Genomic DNA, 23,498 nt, shown 5'->3' with positions numbered 1-23,498 from the left:
TCTAATAATAATTGTGCATATAACATTCATTATTTCAATATTTTTTTCAAAAATAAATGAAAACGCAATATATATTTCTTCTTTGAAATTTTATTTACCTGTTATTACATTAAGTAGAACTTCTTGAATACATGTTACTATAAATCTACAATATCTTTTCTAAGATACTATTACCTTTAATATGTATACAGTAATATGCCATTACAAACTCATAAACATTACGTAATTCCAAATATGTGCAATATTTCTATATTTCTAGTTTTACTTAAATATTTTACCAAAATGACATCATTTTCATTTAACTCGAGCACATTATAGATATTTACTTTTTCTAATTAATATATTATGTTCAAAATGTATTTAATTCATTCATAGGAAATATAAGTTCACATACATTTATATAATATAGTATTTATAAAAAAATAAAATAAATTAAAATAAAAGATATTACACCTATTATAAAACTTATAAATAAAAAATAATTCAGAACAAAATATAGAAACAAAATAAATAAAATAACCAATCTTAATCTCTAAATATATATATTCCTCTTGATAAATACAAATTTTAATAATGGAATACATTAAATAATAATTAAAAAATTACATTCCATGATGCATGGCATAATTTAAAGTAACTTAAACGAGAAATAGTAGAGTATAATAATACGTAAAATGTAATTGTATAAATAACTCGATTAGTGAAAATGTACAATAAAAATAAATATTATACATGAATTTCTTTTATCTACTGCTATTTTCATTGTAAGAATTATTGTATACATCTTTGTGAGTTATATATAATTTTAATTATTAATAAAACAATTGTTTCATAATAATAAAAAAACAATAAAGAAAAATAAATGAAAAGTAATTATTATATATATCATCTAATATTCCTCATATAATCTAATTCACTAGGTTCTATTAATTTACTTTTTTCAATATTACACTTAGCCTTTATAATATGGACTTATATTTTAAATAAAATTAAATGTATGATGACAAAACTTATACAATCTATAATTCATTTTTTACCTATTTTTAAACAAAAAATAAAATGAAATAGAAATTAACATTGTAACTACAATCATTTCTTTGATTTTTTATGTGAAAAATAGGACACATTTATCTTTAATTTAAAAAAAATAATATAATTCTTTAATTACATCAACAAATAATCAACTAAGGTACAATAACATAATAATAAAGACTATATTATTACAGTTAAAAATATTAGTTAACACAATGTTTCAATAAAATTATTTGAATTTCACTTTTTCATATTAATTTTAACTCATGTATATATATGTTTCATAAGAATATACTTAAATACATAAATATACATATGCAAACATAATGTTCTATAAAACTGAAACAATATTTTCAAATACAATTTGAAAAACACTAAAGTATTCGAATTCATATGAAAAAATAAAACACATATTATTACTGTTGTATATCAGAAATTTTCAGTACAAGATGGAATTATTAATTCTAATCTGTTATAGCTATGCTATACATGTATATATATCAATAAGGATATTACCGACGTTAATTGTTTTTAAAAGTATCTTTAATTAAAAGATGGAAATCTAGTATTATACAATTTATTTTTAAATTTTAATATGCCATAATTTTTTACAACTTTACGGAACATATAAATAAATGCTAATAAAACTATAAAAGTGAATGTTGATAAAACTCCTACTTCCGATATCCTTATGAAAAAATTTTTTATTCCCACATTCATCACAAAACCTAAATCTCGTGTGAAATAACTTACTATTAATGCAACTCCTGCAAGCACAGTAAAAAAAGCAAAAAATAAAAAATAATTATTACGTACCATCTCTTTTAAATTTTTAATGTCGAGATTCCTAGTATTCCTAACCTTATTTTTATAATATATTTTGTCCATTAGCCTTTTTTCAAAACTTGAACAACGTGCTCTCTGTACAGAAGATCTGGTTTTCCTAAATTGCGCATTGCCTCTTGCATTACATAATGAACTTTCATTATATTGTTTCATTTTTTCTGTTTCCCTTTTTTCACTGTATACCCTATTATTTGGTATCCCTTCATTTAAGCATGCAAATTGTGAATCCTTTTCCTTTTTATGTCTTGCTAGTAACCGACAAGTTCTTGTAACTGATTTTCTATCAGCATCATGCTTTTGATCCAAAAACTTATTAAATATACACTAAATAAACAAAGAGAATATTCACTATTTAAAATAATAATAAATTTCATGGTTAAAAAACAATATAAGTGAAAATAAAATATTGAGAATACAAATAATACAAATATTCTAAAATGACATTATAATACCGCATCATTGATAAAATGGCATATACAAGTCAAAAGGATAAAAGTAGATATTTTAAAAAATAAGAGTGACTTAATTTTTTGTTTCATTATATATATCTTTAATATTATAATATATTCATTAAGAAAAAAATAAATAATAATGTTATAAACTTTCAATGAGCAAGGATTCAATTTTTAATATTTTATTTTTTTTATCTTTTCCTAAATACTCACTAAAAGGTAAGCATAATGAATCCTGTGACATAGTATAAATAATACAAATTAAAAAATGCAATTTAAAATATTTACGTAGTATTTCTTATAAAAAAACTAACTTTAATTATGGTAATTTAAGCTCATTTATAAATATCCAAAATATATGAATTAATTACTTAATAATTTTGCAAATTAAATAACAATATTACCATTAACTGTTTTGAAAAAAACTATTTTGTAGTATTTCTAACTATTGTAATTTCTTATATAAAACATAAAAAAGATAAAATCTAGATAATATATACTACTATAAAATACTACTGTAATTATAAATTCAAATTAATTTTTCTTATTATTAGATAAAATTTATTCAAAATCTTATTTTATTAATGTTTTCTCTTATAATTAAATATTATTAATTACAAAAATAAATGATAAAATTAATATTTAAAAAAAGAATAATTACACTATATAAATTATAATACATTTTTTAATTATTATATAAACATGAATTCGAGAATAAAATATAATATATAACTGTAAATGGGATTTTTAACTTAATACATAATTTATTAAAATAAATATATATTAAAAAGTCTGATAAATTGTAATGCTTTATTCCTATATCATAATTTTATAGTATCGTAAATTTTTTATATTTTAGAATACATTTTTGTATTGATAAATAATATATTTAAGAATTTTTACATTCATATTTTCTCCTATTTTATTCATATAAATAAATTATTATTTATATGTATGAACATAAAAAAAAAAGAAAAATTAAAATAAAAATTGTTTAATACCCAGCTCATGAAACAAAAATAATTTCAAGAATATTTGGATGGAAATACATTTACAGATAAAAATTATGTAAAGAATATTTTCTCTAATAAATATATTAGAATAATATGTCAAGCTTCGCCAAAAATATTTATACATTATTTTATGTAATAAAAATATCAGAACATACTCATAATTAATTTCTTTTTTAATAAAAACATACTATAAATAACATATTTAAAAAAAAAAAAAATTAGAAATTAGGGTAAATTAATAAATATATAAAAAAATTATACTATTTAAAATTAATATTTTATATTCTAATAATACTTTTCTTTTTGTATTACATCAGTGTTAAATGGACTATTAAAAACTTATTATTATACGAACAAAATTCTTTCGTAATCATATAAAAAAAATGTTCATAAAATTTACTACAAAAAAAATAATAAACTAAAAAACAGAAATATAATTATTGCATTTGTGATACAATAACTGAATAACATAAAATATAGCACAAATATTAACAAAATGCTATTATTACTGTATCACTATGTATATATATATATATATATTTATTTATTTATATATATATTTATTTATTTATTTATTATATTATATGAAAAAATATTTATTTAGTACACAGTTCACATTTCATTATATGATTATCTACTATTTGTATCCATTAAGTGCATTTTTAACAAAACAATACTTTACCAATTTTAATAACTAATAGAAAAAAGACTATAAAATTACAGAATGATACATATTGTACACTTAAGCATTTTCTATATAATAAAAATTTCCATAATAAGTATATGATCTTTACCATAAAAAAATTTAGAAATATTCAATTTTTCTTAACTGTTTTTTTCTATTGATTAAATGTTTATATAAAATCAGTTTTATATACTTTCAGTATTACGCCACTAGTTAGATCATATTCCATGTTATACATATATAAAATAAGTATCATATTGGTTGATAATCAACATATAACCTTCTCTTTCATGAAATTATACTGGCAGATTCTAAATCATGGGGCATTAAATTCTTCATATATTCTTTAATAATACAACTTATATTTTTTTATTTTGTATTTTCATGTAAAACTATGATTAAAAACATGAAGTGAATCTAATATATAAATGAATAATAAAATACATATATAAAATACTTAATAACTAATTATATTCTTTTAGAGAAACAAATTTTTATATAGTTAATCATTATACTAATATTTAAGGTACCATTTATTTATAACTATAAGAAAGGAAAAACATAAGAAAGAATACCATTGAGCAATACAATAGTCAATACTGAAAAACATTAACTTATGTTAATTTATTACATATTTATGAAGCAAATGGATAATGAATATTTCCCCTATATGATATTTTAGCATTTTTCCTTGTTTTTCCTCAACTATATTTAACCTAATAATCAATGAATTTAAGTTTTATTATCCCTATAAATTATTTCACTATATCGTTAATATAATATAACATTGTGATTGTGAATATATTTTACATAGCTTATATATTTTATTATATTTTAAAAAATCCTTTTAATCATCTGCATAATGACTATCATTATGTAATATTTACATTAATTCCATATACAATTTATAAATATGTGTAATATTCCTGCAAAAACATTTCATTATTGTTTTTTAATTCAATTTTACGTTATATAAAATGAAAATTTCTAAAATAGTTAAACAATACATTTACATCTCTCACTTCATGTAATTCATAGAAAATCCGTCCACGAAAATAATAGAAACATTGATATATATTGAACTTTTTACTAATACAAAATGATAAAATAACGAAATTTTATATAACTGTTTCAAAATAATTATAATCTGAATTATTAATAAATATTTTCAATATTTTTTTATATATCCACTACTTAAAATGTAAGCAGCTCTTACGATTTATTATATTGTTTATTTCATATATTAGGATTTAATTTCTTCTCATTCTGTTACATTTTTCTTTGCTACCCTTTCGATAAGGATATTCTAATGGATTTAAAATGGCACAATATGACTACTATTATGAACATTTGAATTGGATACATCGAATTATTTATATATTTCGTAAAAATTTGGCTCTCCTAAAATATTTTTCTAAAAAATGCTCAAAAATAAAAAAGCAATTATGAATATTCTTAAATAATCATTTCAAAAAAATAAATATATTAATAATGCTTTTCTTGATTTCGTTTGAATAAAAAAGATTTAACATCCATAAAACATTTTCTTAAAAGGACATTTAATTGAAATATTGAATACATGTCAATTCATTCGACTTTACCAGTCCACTGTAATTTAAAATATAAAAATTAATTGATATAGCATACTACCCTACTTTATATATGTCTAAATAAACAATATAACAACAAATAGTTTATAGATTATGTGTTTATATTAATTTTAAAAATAATTATTACTAAAGAATATCTACAATTTATTTTTATATTAATCTATAATAGTAGTATTAATATCATACAAAATAAATATTTTAAATTATCAAAAGAAAAATGTAAAAGGTAGGGGAATAATATATCGTGTAATACATAAAAATATATTCCCAAATTATTTTTTAAAATTTTAATTTACTTATACACAATTATATTTGTAACGCATAACATTGAACATCCTATTTTATTTTTATTATACACAAAAAATAGAAAAAGCTTAATGTATTGTTAGTTCTTTCGTATAATAATTACAACATAGTTCCAAGCAATATTAAAAATACATTAACTTAACACGTATCTAATTAACATATGTACTAAATTGCCAAAATATTTTTAAGCAAAATATTTTCTCCTTTATATATTCTATTATAATCATAAAAAATTTATACAGTCATATATTACAATTAAATTTCATTTTCCCTTATTTTATTTATGCTTCTATTATTGTTAAGTAAAAACAATAAATAGCTATATTATGTTCTTTTTGAAAAAAAAATACAAAATTAAAAAAAAATACATCTATGTTTATTTATTTTTAGAAATTGTTCTTTTGAAACAAAGCAATATTATATGTTTCGCACATAATTTTAAAAATATATTTCCATACTTAGCAGCTTTATACTACCTTAAAATTCTATAAACCAGTTTAATAAGTTAACTAAATATTTTTTATTTATTTAATTATACTCATTAAACAGATTATAATGATTTCACTATATTATTTTATAAGTATTCACACTGAAGAATGTATTTACAGAAATACTAAATATGTAACCAAATAGAGCAGAAGCCTAAAATCACTATAGTTTTATGTAAATACGAAATCTTAAATGTTTATGTACAACATGAAAACATCATTAAAAGTTAATTTGTTTATAATATATTAAATAAAAACGAAATCATACTTAAGTATTTCATACATTTTATAAAAATACATATATCTTTTAGTTAGTATGAAAATTTGTATTACTGCACATTATATAATTTTTCCAAATCTAATAAAACTTTTACATATTTCATATTACACCAATAATAATAATATTAGATTTTTAAAAAGTTAACTTTCAATTAATAAAATGTTTATAACAGATATTTATTATTTAATTACATAAGTCAATTATTGAATTATATTCATTTTAATTAAGGGTTCATAATACATAATAGTAAAATGAATATATTTTACTTTATATTATAAATAAAATATATGTACCTAAAGATTTTCATATTCTCCAACTAATTATTTAAAAATGATGGGTAGAAATTAAAAATTCATGTAAGGTAAAAGAAAAAAAAAAAGGAATCATACTTAAACAATTTTTATTTCATTTACCTTCTATACCTTATTTACCTCATGTAACACAATAACTCCGCGTCCACATAAAAACTAGAAATTTTTTTTTTTAAATATGTATATCTTAAATTAAACTTTTTCATTCAGTGTCATATATGGTTTAAAAATATGTAAATGTAATTACGTTGTTAATAAAACTAATTATGCACTACAATTATAGTATATATAATTAAATGAGTACTTCTATATATATATATATATATTTGAACTGTTAGTGTCGTTATAATTTTTAAAATATCATGGCATAATATTAAATATGAGGTACCAAAATTTCATAATAATTAACATTATAATATTATGGCACATCATAAATTTTCATATTGTGATCCTTCATTAAAAGGATATATATACTTTAAATTTTATCTTTTTTCTCTTTTGACTTGTAAAGTTATTAAAAAAAATTATAGTGCATTGCATTGTAAAATATATCATGTATATTCATCCACAAATGAGCATCAACATGTTCTCTCTTTAAACTAACAGAAAATTTTCTGTTCACTTAATTCTCCTATTAATTTCTCTTCATTTTTTCACTAATAAGTAAACTAACACTTGAAGACATGTTTAAATTTAACGTATGTTTTAAATATAGTACATAAATATATACATTTTTGAACACCATATTTTTATGCATAAAATTTTTTACATTACACGAAATAAGTCATGAAACAATAAATAGGTTTTCACATAAATAAAGGATTTAAAAGCTAAAAATACAAGTATTACAAAGTAAGTATTCAACAAAAATTTAACCGTATATCAATATTCCATATTTTATGTTCATATTTATCTTTCTTACTTGTTCATTCGTATATTATAAATTTTCATTAATCTTAGGATAATAATTTTTATATACTTTTATACGTAACTATTTTATTGCTTTGTGTTTTCCATATGCCAGTAAAATAAGCGTCTTAATATTATATAAACAGTACATTATATATACTAACTACTTCAAATTTTTAGCGTTCTTCTTAAATAACCAATGGAAGTAAAAAAAAAGGACTCATATTACTTTCAATTTATGATACAGATATTCAACGAATACTAAACGAAAACTATTGAAAGTGGCAGTAGCTCCTTACATAGTAATGCACAGTATTATTATCATACATTTTACAGATGATAACAAACAAAGATGTTGATAAATATGTAAGCTCTGATATAAGTCCTCTTTTTAAAATATATGTTAATAATTTTCCAAAATAGAATATTTAATAAGTATATTTAATTAATAAACACTTTATCATAAAAAATTCATAGTAACATTGTTTTACATGAGATCTTGCCATATAAAAAATTGATATATATATATATATATATACGTGTTAAACACTGTACAATAATAAAACCCATAGAATGATTAAAACATATATATATAAGAATACTTGAATAATAATTCAATAATGGTACAAACATTATTAAAAGAAATAAAAAAACATAAAGTACATACTTGCACCTATATACTTTTTTCGAAACTTTTATGAATTAACCATACAAGTATAAAATATATACTTTGATATTTCATCTTAACATACCAAATATTACTGATTCTTATTAACCATTTTATGAAACTATATTTCCTTTTTCTTTTTTTTTGTTATTTTGAGCTGTTTATATACAGAGCACTAGCTTTTTTAAGATTATTAATTTAATAATGATACATATATTATTAAAAGAAACAAAAAAAATATCTACGATAAACATGCACTTACAATTTTTTTGGAAATTCTTATGAAAAAAATAAACTAGTTCACAGTATATATGTATTTTCATATTTCGATCTAACGTACAAAATTTTGTTAATGGTTACTTAAAATTTTATGAAAAATTATATATTTTTTTTTTTTTAGCATAGGAATATATCTCTCTATAAGAATATACAGTTATAAGATTACATATATGTAACTAATTCGTAGTTTAGATTTAATCTTGTTTCTATTAATCACATACTTCGTTTAACTAATATATATTTACGAATATATGTAGAAAATATTCAATAGACTGTTATTAAAATAGTATAATATCTATATATTTATAATACAAAATTAATTTTAAAAATTTATAACTAAGCAGATAATAAAATATATATATACATTTATGTAATTTATATGAAATTCATTAAATAGTAAAAAATAATTATTTTTTAAAGTCTTTATTTTTCATTCACAAATTTAAGATTATATTATATTTAAATACAAATATATTTTTGCATTTTAACTACATATCCATCATATATTAAATTGTGCCGTTATGGATCACTAGCGTTTTCTACTGCAATATATAACCCATTTATTAAAACGAAGTATATTTCGTGCACGAAATAATATATTCTTTGTATCATCTTAATATATTTAATTTTAATCTTTACATTTTTACTACTGATTATATTTTTTTATTAAAATAAAGTATAACGCTTAAAAAGTAATAAGAACAGTCCATTAATACTTAAGTATTCTTGTGATAATCTTACTAGCTATGGCAAAAATAAATAAATACTTTTAATTTTATTCTATCGATTTTTCATATTAATTATTAAAAATTTTCATTTAAGTATATAATTCATTACATATAATGAGGAATGAATTAACTACTGGAATGTTATAAAATACAAATATACTATTATATACGTAAAAATATTGTAAGTTTAAAACAGGAAAAACTAATTGACTATATATAGCAGTTGGTAGAATGTTTTTTTTTATATTTAGGGAACTAACGAATTACTTTTAATGACGAATGATTTTTATGCATGAATTAATGAAAAACTGAATTTAATGATATTATATATTTAAAAGAAATAACAAATTATATAACTAAATTTATTTTTTTCCCGTAACATGATAATTTTTTTTATTAATAAGAACGGTATAGAAAGTCTTTATAAATTGTAATGGTAAATTATTTATTCAATGTAATAAACAAATATATATGAACCATTCACATTTATACAAAAGGAATAAATAAATTTTATCCTAGAATAATATAAATTTGAAAAAATATTTATGTATTTAGCAGATATTTTACCTGTTATTAATATTAAGTTAATCGAATTTTTTATAAATATGCAATCATGTTCCGGTAATATATTATATCATTTGACCTACCAAAAAATCAATACTGAAATATAAATAAAAGTTGAATTATACTTTTCTCTAAATAATTGAAAAAGTACAATGAATACTTAATAAAAAAGCAAAATGAGAAAAATCATTTTTAAGTGAAATTCTTCTATCAATCAAATTACATCATCTTATATATAAAATTGTCTTTATAACAATTTTATAACTTATTAGTTTGTAACTTATGTATTAATTTATAATTATTACTGTTCACTTTTTCATGCACTCTTTGCTTAATGAAAAAAAAACAGGAAATGAAATGATAAAATAAGATTCGTAAAATGTTATTTATATTAACATAATTTAATCAATCAGAAGAGAACTCCAATATAAATGTATCGAAGTGTAAAAATGAATTATTTTAAATAAGTGAAATTTTTTAGAAATTTTACTAAAAATCATTAGAAATATATTGGAGTAAAAACATTATAAAATAGTTAATAGCGTTATTTAAATTTTTAAAGTTCCGTAGTTATTCAAAGCTGGTAAATTATTTAAAATGTATAATATTCTTCAGAAAAAAAACATTATAATAAAAAGTAGTTATTTCATAAAAGATGAAAAAGGTGTAGTTATGTACACATGCAAAATACAATTGTAATATTGAAGAAGTATGTATTTAAAACAAACATACAACATATATATAACGAATATGAAAAGGATAAATATAATCCCCTCCGTACATAATAGAAAACATATATATATATATATATTGGTTTACAATGCAAGAGGAGGAAGAAGTTCATATATTCAAGGAGTAAAATAGACATTTGTTTTGCCCCTTTAAACAAAAGAACCATTAAATAATATTGTTATGTTTTTGTTATGTTTGGATAAAAAAAAAAAAGCATTTTTTTGATTTGTTTTTTTTGTTTGACAAATATATATTCGAAATATTCTAACTTATTTCAAAAAAGAAATAAATGAACCGTAATAATTAATATTTATCCTTTAAAAAAAAACTTGTTCATCAATCTTTAAATGCTTCTTTATGAATCCACGTTCATTTACGATATAACAAAAAATCATCAAAATGACAAATGCAATAACTAGTTTTATTATTTGTTATGATACATTTCTCATTTTATATGTTTATTACACTAGAGATTAATGCTTCATAAATTATTTTTAAAATTATATGATTTTTTTTATTTAAATTCCTCTTCATAAATTTTAAACATTGAATTGAATATGCGAAAATAGGAAACAAGTTACAACGGCATATTCAAAATAATCTCAAGTTGAAAAAATAAATAAAATATAGCTTTAATCATACAGATTTTTAATTAAATGAATATTCTAATAAAAAAAAAAAAAGTGTAAAATACAAATGAAAAAATTATATAAATACATATATATATTATCAATAAATTAAATGAATTATTCATAGTTTAAATTTAAAAAACATTATACATGCGACAAAAAATTGCCTTTATTTTATTTTTACATCATATCAAAAATATCTTCATATAATTCATTACTATAAGAAAAAAAAAGAGTTTACCACCTTATATATGTGTTATATTCAAAAAAATAGAGCACTGTACAAGATTACATAATCAAAAATTTATAAATATGAAAAAACAAAAATAGGTATGAATTTACTGTTTAATTTATAATTTTTGTTGCTTCCTTTCCTTATTTTAACTTTTTTTTAAAAAAACATCTCTTAAGAAAATATTTTTTTCCAAATTATTTTTTATGTTAATAATAAATTAATACACAATAAGGTTATGTATAGTATATAAGAAATATTAATGTTTGACCTTAATTGGTGTATTATAAAAATAGCATAAAACAATAAAAAGAATATTATACTTTATTAGGAACACACTTTTAATAAAAAATTGTCGTATTTTAAAAAGTTAAATTTAAAGCACTCTCTCTCCCTCTTAATTCTTTTAGAATTTTGTAAAAAGTTTTTGTTATATTTTTCTTATATAATATGAGCTTAAATTTATTTCGCAATATTTTAAATTATATTCGAAATTTTTATATATTTAATATAAACATAACTTTTTTTTCCTTTTTGTTTTTTTAAAAAAAAAATATTTTTTAATGGAATCAAATGCAAATATGTTATGTTTTCTTTTCATTGTATCCTTTTTAATAAACTTTGTTTTTATTAATATGAGTGAATAATAATTTTCATTTACATATATATTATTCACTTATTATATATTAAATAGGAGAATATAATAAAAAAACAATTCAAAAAATAATCAAATATTTTTTATATTTTTGACAGTGTAAAATGAAAAATTGCTCAATATTTTTACACATTCTAAATGTTTGAAAATTTTGTTAAATTATTGTAATAAATCAAATATATATATAATTCTTTATATAATTATACTTACATAAAGTAATAAAAAATATAAAAGGAATTTTGTACTCGTTATATTTATAAAAAACATGAAAGTCATAAATTTATTTGTCGTTTTATTGATTATTTTAGCCATCAGTTCATTAGAACCATATACATGTATAAACATATCTTCTGTTTATATTAAAAATGAATTACAAAAAATTGAGGAAAGCATTAGGAAAAAGAATAGAAATAATAAAATTATGCATGGTTCATTAGCATTAGGATTAACATTCCTTGCAGCTTCTGCATTAGTTTTGAGAATCTATATGCAGAAAAGAAAAGAAAATGCCATAGAAAATTTGTCTTCAAAAGTTGAACATAATAAAAACATAGCACAACAGAACAGAAATTGTAAAGATCAAGTTGTATATGCGAAGAAAAATGTGACAACTAAAGAGTACTCGGGAAAGAAAAAAGAAATAGAATCCATTAAAACAGTATTATCTTTTCTTTTTTTTATTTTGGGAAAGTAAGAGAGTAATACACGATTATTAAATTCTATGAAAGTGGTAGAAAATACAAGAAAGTGCTTCATTAATTACATAAAACATATATAATAAGAAATCGGATGATTTAGAATATTTTCATCAGTATATTTTTAAAAATATGATACGATAATGAAATATTTATTGAACACTTATAAAATAAAGGAATTGCGAAAATATTATTACTACAAAAAGTTGAAAAATTGTTATAAAGAAATTGTACTTAAAAAACATACAAAAATTTGAACTTTTTTTATAATTTTATTGGTTTATATTATGAATAAAATTTTTTTATACATATAAAAGAATATTTTGATAAAAATGTGTTTGTTTCTTCATGTTGCTGTTATTTTATTTACGTATATTTATTTTTCTTTATGTACAATTTTTTTTTTTTCATTTGTGTTTAATTTATACATAGTTTTTACCGTATTATTCATAATAACATGTTTTTAAGTATGTTTTAATTAATTTTATATGTATGTTTATTTCATTAATGTTAAAAATATTTTGCTTAAGGTAATTAATAGAATTTTTTTTATACGTTATAAAAGTGAGGTATTAAAGATTATTTTATGCTGTGAGAAATGAAAAATTAATTTTTTTCCTAATTTATTCTTAAATTACTACATATATATTACTTCACTTCTTTTAAGATAAAGGGTATATTTTATCAACGAAAAAAAATTATGTACCCTGATATGTTTTTTAAAAATGTAAGAAGTCCCAAAATATTAATATAATAAAAAATTTTCATAGCGAATGAATGATCAAAAATCAATTTATTTATATATGTATATGTTTTATGAACTTTTTTGCATTTCGTATATTTTTGAATTATAAAAACAGAAAAAGGTGAAGGGATTATATTATAATATTCTTTTTTGAAGAAATTTAATATTTTAAGAATTATAAAATTTTATGTTTAAGTTAAGGGAATATTTGAAATTTTTAAAATTATTCTTTTGAAATTCCTTTGAAAAAACGAGAAATATTAAACATCCATTGCAAACAATGTGAATAACTTCAATAACAAAAATTACATAGTTCTTTTTCTTTAAAAATAAATATATATATAATACATTATTACGTATATATAAATTTTATTTAATTTATTCATAAAAAGCTAATTTTCAATTTTTTTTTGTATATTTTGAAATAAATTATACAAAAAAAAATAAAATAATGAAGTATTTTTTTTTTTTTATAAAAGATAATCTAACATTAAAATTTAAGTATATTAATTTTTAAATTAAATAATATTAATATGCTTTAAATATTAGTTTCTTCTTTTTGAGTATAATTAAAAATATGAAAAAATATGAACGAACGCTATTGTTGATTATTGTGTAAAATAATAAATGTATATCTCTCATTCTGAAGTACGTAATAGCTATCAAATATTTATATTTCATTAAAATAAGAATCATCATTTGTTGTTTAATAATATAAAATTAAGTGTTATGTTTTATAATTTATTATAATTTGTATATCATTTTTAAAATAATTTAATTCATAGTAAAAAAATCAATATTTAAACCTTATCAAACTGTTTGGTGAATTATTCTGTAAGATGGAAAACATTTTACACCCATTTATAAACCGACCGACCATCCATCTTATGAAAATCCGTTTTATTATATATTATATTTCTTTTTTTTATTTATAATATTTTTAAAATAAATGAACGAGTAGATAAATTTCTAACTTTCAATTAAATATAAAAATAAATAAGTTTCTAAAATTATTTTATTCGTTTATATATATTATATATTAAACTTCGTTTGTAAAAAGGATTGTAATATTATTTATTATTATTATATAGATTCAATATTCACTTGTATTACAAAGAAAAAGATATCACACTTCTATTTTGATATAAAATTTATTCAATGTTTTTATTTAATAATAAAATATTTTTTTATTGGAATACTTTTTTGTATATTCAATATTTGCAATTTTATAACGTACAAAATTTGTTAATTTATGGAAAAATAAAAAACTTTAGACCCCTTAATTTATTGAAGTTACATTTTTACTTGCATTAATATATTATTATAACTATACAATAAAATTACTTCATAATTGTAAAAACGTAAAAATTTTATAAAGATTTTAGACATTAATTTTTTAAACCTTTGAAAATAGCATTATTATCCGTTTTTAAGATTCTTAAAAATAATATAATTTTATAAATATACGAAACAAAGAAATTCATTTGTCAATAAATTTATAAGGATCATAATAAAAACCTCATTTTAGAATAATTGATAGATATATTTTAAAACTTTTTATGTTTTAATATTTTTATTTTTGAATAAATTTATATATTTTTTTATTCAGTTTTCTCCATAATTTCACTAAAAATTAACTTCGAATTCAACTGAAATTCATAATATATTATAATAAACGTCCATTCATCATTTGTGAATATTATCATAATATAACTGATAAATAAATTAAAATGTATTATAAATCTAATATATGAAATAATTAATTAACAGTACAAAACAAAAAAATTATAAAAATTAAATTTACATAAAATATACAAAACAATATTTAATATATAATTATATATATTTATTATATTAAGCAGCTTATTATATACTTACTTATCATATATAATGTAGCATAAATAAAATAACATTTTAATAAAGAAAAACTTTAAAAAAACAACACCTCATATATCATATTATATTAGAAATTATTTAAAAAGTACAAGTGTATATTATATCTAGTACAAAATAATAGAAATATATTATATTAAAAATTATTTTTATTTTTTTATTCTGTAAGTTACTTTAAAAATAAAAATAAACATTAAAACAGTTATATATGTTTATTTATTTTTACAACAAAAAAATTTAATTTTTAAGTATTCTTATTTGTATTAAAAATGTAACTATTATTTTTATTATATATAATAATACACCATGAAAACATGTGTAAATATATAATATAATATAATATAATATATTATATTATTAAATCTAATAGAACTTGGGAGTAATAAAACCATATTATTTTATTAAGTTTGATCAAGTGTGATTTTTATTGACTATAAAATATTTATTTTTATATAGTTCAGTAAGCAATTTTGTTTATACAGTTTTTCTTGATTTTTTTATAAAATATATTCTTGCTACACTAAAGGACAAATAAATAAATAAAAACACCACACTATTTATTATTTTAATTTTAAATTATTTCAATTATGTTTACGTATTTTCATATATATATAATATAATTATATATATAATATGTAATTAATTATATTACAATTAAAAAGTTCATTTTTAAATATATATTTTTGTAATTATGTTAAAACGCTATTTTCAATTACTTTTCAAATTATATAAAACAAAAAATTAACATGAACTTAAAAATTAACAAAAACTATATTGCACATTTTTTCCACCGTTTCCTTATTTTATAACTACAAATAATATAATTATAAATCAGTAAATTTCCTTTTTTATCCTTTCGTTTTTAGAATTTTTTCATATATTCTGAAAAATAATCATAAAACTTAATAAAAATAAATGTATGGTGTTCCAATAATAAAATTTGTTAAGTACATTATTTTTTATGATAATATATATTTTAATTTTTTCGGTAATCAAAAATGTATTACTTAAATATTTTAGATATAACACAAAAACGATAAAAATACTTTTAATTAAACTCTCACATTAAATATTTTTTTTGATTTTAAATAAATACATAATAAACATAGATTTATAAATTAATTTTTACTATTATAATAATACTTGTAAAACAAAAACAGATTTTCTTCTATTAAACTTCTATATATATATATTATTGTTCATATTATTAACTTTCATTCTAATTAAACAATTATTTTCAACTTTTACAAATAAATCAATTAATTATTCCTCTTTATTTAATATACATAAAAATATTTTAACAAAATAAATTTTATAATTTTTATATATATATTTTTATTTGTCTTTATTATTAAATAACATATATATTTTTATATATTATACTCACACAACAAAAAAATTCATCACAAAACTTTTACAATTATTCTAATATATAAAAAATATTAAAAAAACAACACAACATTTTTATTTATAACACTAACAAATAGTTTTAAAAATAAATTTAATATTATATTTTTATTTATAATAAAATTATTAATATACAACAAAAAAAAATTTATAAAAAGTTTTAATAAATAATATATAAAAAAATATAAAAAAAATATTTACACATTTATATATCAAATTTACACATTTATATATCAAATCATCAAATAAATTTAATTTATCTTAATTTATTATATATTAATTTATTATACACACTCTTTCAAATTTAACTTTATAAATATATTAAAGAACATAATATAATTGATATCAATATATTATCAAAAATAATGAAATTTTATACATTACAAAAGAACAAACACCTTTGGGTAATATAATATTTTATAATATTACAGTTGTATCAACGTTATAAAAATAAATATTAAATGATTATTACATTATTCTATTTTATTATTATTAATAATTAAAATCTTTATATAAACATAATAATAATAAACAAACCTTGATTTTCCTTTTAAATCATTATTTATTATATTTACTAATTTTTATAGTATAAAGTTTCTATTAATTATACATTATTATACATAACAAAAAAAATTATAAAATTAAAATTTCAATATAACAAAAACTAAACTTATAATTTTTTAATATAAAAAATGAAAACACTACAAAATATTTCACAACATAAATAAAAAATCATACAAGCACACACAAATATAACGAACTTACACATATATTTATATATAATTTATACAAATAAATAATTAACAACATTACAAATAAAAATCCTAAAACAATGTTTTTAGTATAAATATATATAACATATGATTATTTTTTAATGCAGTAACAGTAAAATATATTGCCCACTAATATAAAAAAGCACACAATAATACATAATGCAAAAATAGAAAAAATTTGATTATTAATATTTGTTATTATAGTAATTTTTATTATTTTGATTTTATAATATATAAAATATTTATTTTTACATATATTATAATAAAAATACTATTATTTATAAAAAGTTTTATTAACACCTTTAAAAATTTTTTTTATAATTAAGCACTTTACCACATGGGATAAGCCTCAACAGATCGTAAAACAAAGTTTACTTTCATGTTTACAACACCCAGAGGCAAAAAAGTCGTCTACAATTTGTGCATCTCTTTTTTGTTGTTAAATTAATATATACTTTATTTCAAACCATTTGAATCGAAACTCAAATAGAATGAAAATAAGAAAATAGGATTATTTATGTATCCAAAAGAAGATACACATATAACATCTCTTTTACATTAGCAGTAAAAATTATAACAAAAAAGAACGTAATAGTATTGTTTAATCAGCATGGTTTCTGGCTTAAGAGGCGTTCAGCCATTATCCAACAGACTTAGCTTCGCAACACTGGTTTGTCAACCAATTGCTGTACCAATTGTCTGAACCAACTAATCCTCTCGTACCAAGTTGGATTACTGTCACAATACGATATATATTTAAAAATATATAAAAATTATAATATTCATCAGTAGGGTAAAACTAACCTGTCTCACGACGGTCTAAACCCAGCTCACGTTCCCTATTAGCGGGTGAACAATCCGACACTTTGAGACTTCTGCGTCCCAATGATAGGAAGAGCCGACATCGAAGGATCAAAAAGCTACGTCGCTAGGAGCGCTTGGCAGCCACAAGCCAGTTATCCCTGTGGTAACTTTTCAGACACCTCTATATGCACAGTAAGAAATATGAAATTCTGTCATTTTGCAAATATAAAGGATCGATAGGCCACGCTTTCACGTTTTCTACTTTTTCTGAAAATAGAAATCAAACAAGCTTTTCCCCTTTTGGTCTACAAGAGATTTCTGTTCTCTTTGAGCTTGTCTTTGGACATCTGCGTTAAAGTTTAACAGATGTACCGCCCCAGTCAAACTCCCCACCTGGCTATGTCTCCATAAACATTGGGAGAAAAGTACGATACTTTAAAAAAAAAGCATATACTTATTAATTCAAATAATATCAATACATTTTTTTATAAAAAAAATGTAATATATTTCCCTATCAATAGATAAGTAAAACAACTTTAAAAGTAGTGGTATTTCACTGTCGTAAAAACATATTTCAGTCTCTACTCCCACTTATGCTACACCTCTTAAGTCGTTTCACAAAGCCAGACTAGAGTAAAGCTCAACAGGGTCTTCTTTCCCCGCTGATTTTGCCAAGCCCGTTCCCTTGGCTGTGGTTTCGCTAGATAGCAAGTAGGGACAGTGGGAATCTCATTAATCCATTCATGCGCGTCACTAATTAGATGACGAGGCATTTGGCTACCTTAAGAGAGTCATAGTTACTCCCGCCGTTTACCTGCGCTTGATTGAATTTCATCAAGTTGACATTCAAAGCACTGGGCAGAAATCACATTGTGTTAATACCAGTTGTGGCTTTTCACAATGCTATGTTTTAATTAAACAGTTAGATTCCCCTTGTCCGTTTCAGTTCTGAGTTAACATTTTAAATGCCATACCTACTATTACCGAAATAACAATAAAATATAGCGGCGAATAGAGGGTGAGAAAACAAAATAGAAGAAAAACAAAACAAACAAATACCTAATTTTGTTATTGCATAAACAATAAAAAAAAAGATACTTGTACGTCTTTATTTTCAACCATCCTGCGTTCTTCTCTATTCTAATGTCCTCAGAGCCAATCCTTTTTCCGAAGTTACGGATCTATTTTGCCGACTTCCCTTACCTACTTTTTTCTACTTAACCAGAGGCTGTTAACCTTAGAGACCTGATGCGGTTGTTGGTACGCTCATACAAATACTTTGAGTATACAAAAAAAGATATGAAAACTAAAACATACCACGAAAGTACATTCTAATTTTCCCCCTTTATTTGCTGTTCCCTCCTTTTTTCATGGATAGTTCTTACCAACTTCGGATAATTCATAAAAACGAATTACTATTACTACAAAACAAGTAAAATAGAAACAAAATAATATATATATTCATAGAATATAACATACTATTTCCTAACTACCTCTCTTGAATTGCTTCAGCGAACCTCTTCTCCAAGTAAATTGATTCCAAGGTTTACTATAAAGGTAAAGTGCAAAGAAAACGCACCCCGAGCGTAAGACCTATGTAAAGGAGTTCATTTATATATATGTTACCATCTTTATTACACTCAAAATATTATCGGCACAGGAATATCAACCTGTTTCCCTTTTGAGACGGAGATGTCTTGTATATTTCTTACAAAATACACTCCCCATATAAACACTTTTCAGCTATCCCTTAGGAGCGGCTAACTCTTGTACAATCACAGTTGACAAGAAACCCTTCTCCACTTCAGTCTTCAAAGTTCTCATTTGAATAGTTGCTACTTCCACCAAGATCTGCACTAGGGATATGTTCCATGAAAACTCACGTATTTCACTTCTATACAAAACCCCACGATTTTCTACTCATAAAAGGATTCTAAAAAAAAAAAAAATAAAGAAAACTTTATTTCCCTTTTACTTTAAAAAAACTTCCTTTTATGGCCTGGTATCGGTAATCCGCTTTAGCGCCATCCATTTTCAGGGCTAGTTCATTCGGTAGGTGAGTTGTTACACACTCCTTAGCGGATTTCTACTTCCATGACCACCGTCCTACTGTCATTATGAACCAACACCTTTTATGGGATCTCATGAGCGAATATTTAGGCACCTTATCCAAGCGTTAGGAGCATCCCTCATCGCCAGTTCTGCTTACCAAAAATGGCCCACTTGGAGTTATTTTATTTAAAATAAAAATATAAGTGAACAAAATACAAAAAAGTTATTTTATCCTTTTTACCTATTGGGAGTTTGAGAATAGGTCAAGGAAAACGATTTCCCTGATTCCTCTAATCATTATCTCTACCTGGTAAAATTATATTAGTCAACTCCAGCGATCCTGAGAGATATTTCGAAAATAACCAGCTAATAGGCTTTTCGATTAGTCTTTCGCCCCTAAACGTGATTGAAATGAACGATTTGCACGTCAGTATCAATTCGATCCTCCATCAGACTTTCGTCTGACTTCAATCTCACCACGCTTAGTTCAAAGCCTCTCGGGTCCTACCAAATATGCTCTTACTCAATAAAGCTTAATTGCTTACCGGTATTGTATGCATTCAATGAAAATTACTTTTCATTCAATTCTACAATAAAATAGTAATATTACATTAATTTCGCATAAAATTATATATTATAAAAATAACATATTTTTTGATTAATATATCTTTATCACTTATACTCGCACATTTGCTAGACTCCTTGGTCCGTGTTTCAAGACGAGTGGGTTAAAAAAGTACTGTTTAGAAACAACTTAAAAAATAAGAATAAAAATTCTTACAATATTTAATTTCCTCAGCAATATAAATAATTATTAATATTAAAAAATATTTATAAAACCATATTTTTTAACCATTAGTGGAAAAAAAAGACAGATAAAAAATAAATTTATATTCATTTTTCATCAAATAGTTTTATCTTAATTATCCAATATCACTGATGCTTCTTTTAATAAAGAAGAAAAATAACCCAAAAAAGAACTATTTTTCCTCCTTAATTTTTTCCTTTTTTAATCCGTTCCATCTTAACGATTTCAGGTACTATTTAATTGCTCATTCCTGAGTACTATTTCATCTTTCCCTCACGGTACTTGTTTGCTATCGGTCTCCTACACATATTTAGCTTTATGTGAAATGTATCACACACATTTGTGCTCCAATCTCAAAGAACACGACTCTACATGAAATAATCTATTGAAAAAATAATAAATATAAACTATGGGCCTTTCACCCTCTTTGGAGGAGCATTCCTGCTCACTTCGCTTATATTTATTAAAAATAACAATAGAATTACTTCAAAAACATGACAATTCCCATAAAAGGCTTATAACCTTTATAAGGGATTTTCCTATTTGAGCTTATCCTTATTCACTCGCCGTTACTAAAGGAATCATTGTTATTTTCTTTTCTTCCGCTTAATTATATGCTTAAATTCAGCGGATTTGCCCTCCTAACATAAATCTAATTTTCTTTTGATATTCTTTAAAAATTATTTATAAAACTTACACATTGTCCCTTGATATGAGAGAGCATGAAGCATCTCATATATAATTCTTTATATACTGTGAAATGCCACAATGTTGTATTAAGATTTCCAAGGGAATAAATAAGCTGTATATATTGCTTAAAAAGCAAAAACAAATTTTTATAATAATTATTCCTTTTTTAATATTCAAAACTTAAACTTTATACATACATAATATTATAAAATTATAATATATTTTTCTTCTATATATATATATTTAATAATATATATATAATACTGACTATTCAAAAAATATACCCATTTTATAAATCTGCATATATAAACTTTATTTATAATAGATTTTAAAATATTATTAAATTGTGCTCCTTTTCTTCTGAAATAAATTTTTTAATGAGCGTATTTTTTATATGTATTCTTTCTTGTCTTCTCTCTTCTTATTTCTTCAATTACAAAATTATTTAATTTTTTTACTTTTCACTAAAACCTCAAAAATACACCCAAACGCATCAATAAAAAATTATATATATATAAATATAAAATAACCGCAAAAATAGAATATAATATAAATTTGAAAAAAAATTACCGAAATTATATATATATAATTTATTATATAATAAAATATATTATATAACATTATATATATTTAAAAAACGTATATAAATATATATATATATATATAATTAGAACTAATGCAAAATAATTTCCATGAATTTTTATATAAACCAAATATAAAAAGAATACAACTAAAAATACAGCCTATAAAATTTATATTTAAAGAAAAGTTAAAATATTATAGTTAAAACTTTCTGTACTAATTACTATATAGCTATAATACTAAAAATATTCCTATAATATTTTATTATCTTCATTCAATTTTACTTTTTGATTCCTTCTTTTACAATTTTAAAAATTAATTTCAAAAATGTTATCTTATCGTTAGACTCGTTAAATATATATTATTTACTAAAAAGTAAAAATATATTAGGGAAATATCTTATTAATAATTTCTACTTCTTATAAAGCTACAACCTTTTTATATATTTAAAAAGGGAACTTAAAAATAGAAAAAATTAATAAAATTGTGGTCTGATAAAATAAAAGGTTTCAAAAATAAGTTTAACCAAACACAACACAATAATAATATTCTAATTACCTATCATATTTTCTTATATCTTTTTTCTATTTCTGTATTAGCATATATTAATTAAACAATGCTAAAACAAAAT

The 23,498-nt window shown here is 20.5% G+C and overlaps 2 protein-coding genes across 2 annotated transcripts, besides 6 other annotated features; one reads left to right on the top strand and one right to left on the bottom strand.

The window, feature by feature from the left end:
• Positions 1-1,575: 1,575 nt before the first annotated feature.
• On the bottom strand, positions 1,576-2,417 carry MKS88_001035 (uncharacterized protein; the record flags this gene model as incomplete). Its single annotated transcript, XM_067219689.1, has 2 exons — positions 1,576-2,202; positions 2,331-2,417. The coding sequence occupies 2 exons, from the start codon at positions 2,415-2,417 to the stop codon at positions 1,576-1,578; spliced, it is 714 nt and encodes a 237-aa protein (XP_067075400.1).
• A 10,266-nt stretch (positions 2,418-12,683) lies between these two features.
• On the top strand, positions 12,684-13,112 carry MKS88_001034 (uncharacterized protein; the record flags this gene model as incomplete). Its single annotated transcript, XM_067219688.1, has 1 exon — positions 12,684-13,112. One exon carries the CDS (start codon positions 12,684-12,686, stop codon positions 13,110-13,112), a length of 429 nt encoding a protein of 142 aa, XP_067075399.1.
• Positions 13,113-18,571: 5,459 nt separating this feature from the next.
• Positions 18,572-18,639: a sequence feature (Protein overlapping with rRNA (MKS88_001033, KAI4840798.1) was converted to a misc_feature.).
• Positions 18,640-18,735: 96 nt separating this feature from the next.
• Positions 18,736-18,806: a sequence feature (Protein overlapping with rRNA (MKS88_001033, KAI4840798.1) was converted to a misc_feature.).
• A 191-nt stretch (positions 18,807-18,997) lies between these two features.
• Positions 18,998-19,132: a sequence feature (Protein overlapping with rRNA (MKS88_001033, KAI4840798.1) was converted to a misc_feature.).
• A 222-nt stretch (positions 19,133-19,354) lies between these two features.
• Positions 19,355-19,435: a sequence feature (Protein overlapping with rRNA (MKS88_001033, KAI4840798.1) was converted to a misc_feature.).
• A 101-nt stretch (positions 19,436-19,536) lies between these two features.
• Positions 19,537-19,589: a sequence feature (Protein overlapping with rRNA (MKS88_001033, KAI4840798.1) was converted to a misc_feature.).
• A 244-nt stretch (positions 19,590-19,833) lies between these two features.
• Positions 19,834-19,857: a sequence feature (Protein overlapping with rRNA (MKS88_001033, KAI4840798.1) was converted to a misc_feature.).
• Positions 19,858-23,498: the final 3,641 nt, after the last annotated feature.

This window comes from Plasmodium brasilianum, chromosome 3, assembly GCF_023973825.1.
Source record: "Plasmodium brasilianum strain Bolivian I chromosome 3, whole genome shotgun sequence".
In the NCBI taxonomy this organism is placed as follows: domain Eukaryota; phylum Apicomplexa; class Aconoidasida; order Haemosporida; family Plasmodiidae; genus Plasmodium; species Plasmodium brasilianum.
This window is presented reverse-complemented; position numbering and strand designations above follow the sequence as displayed.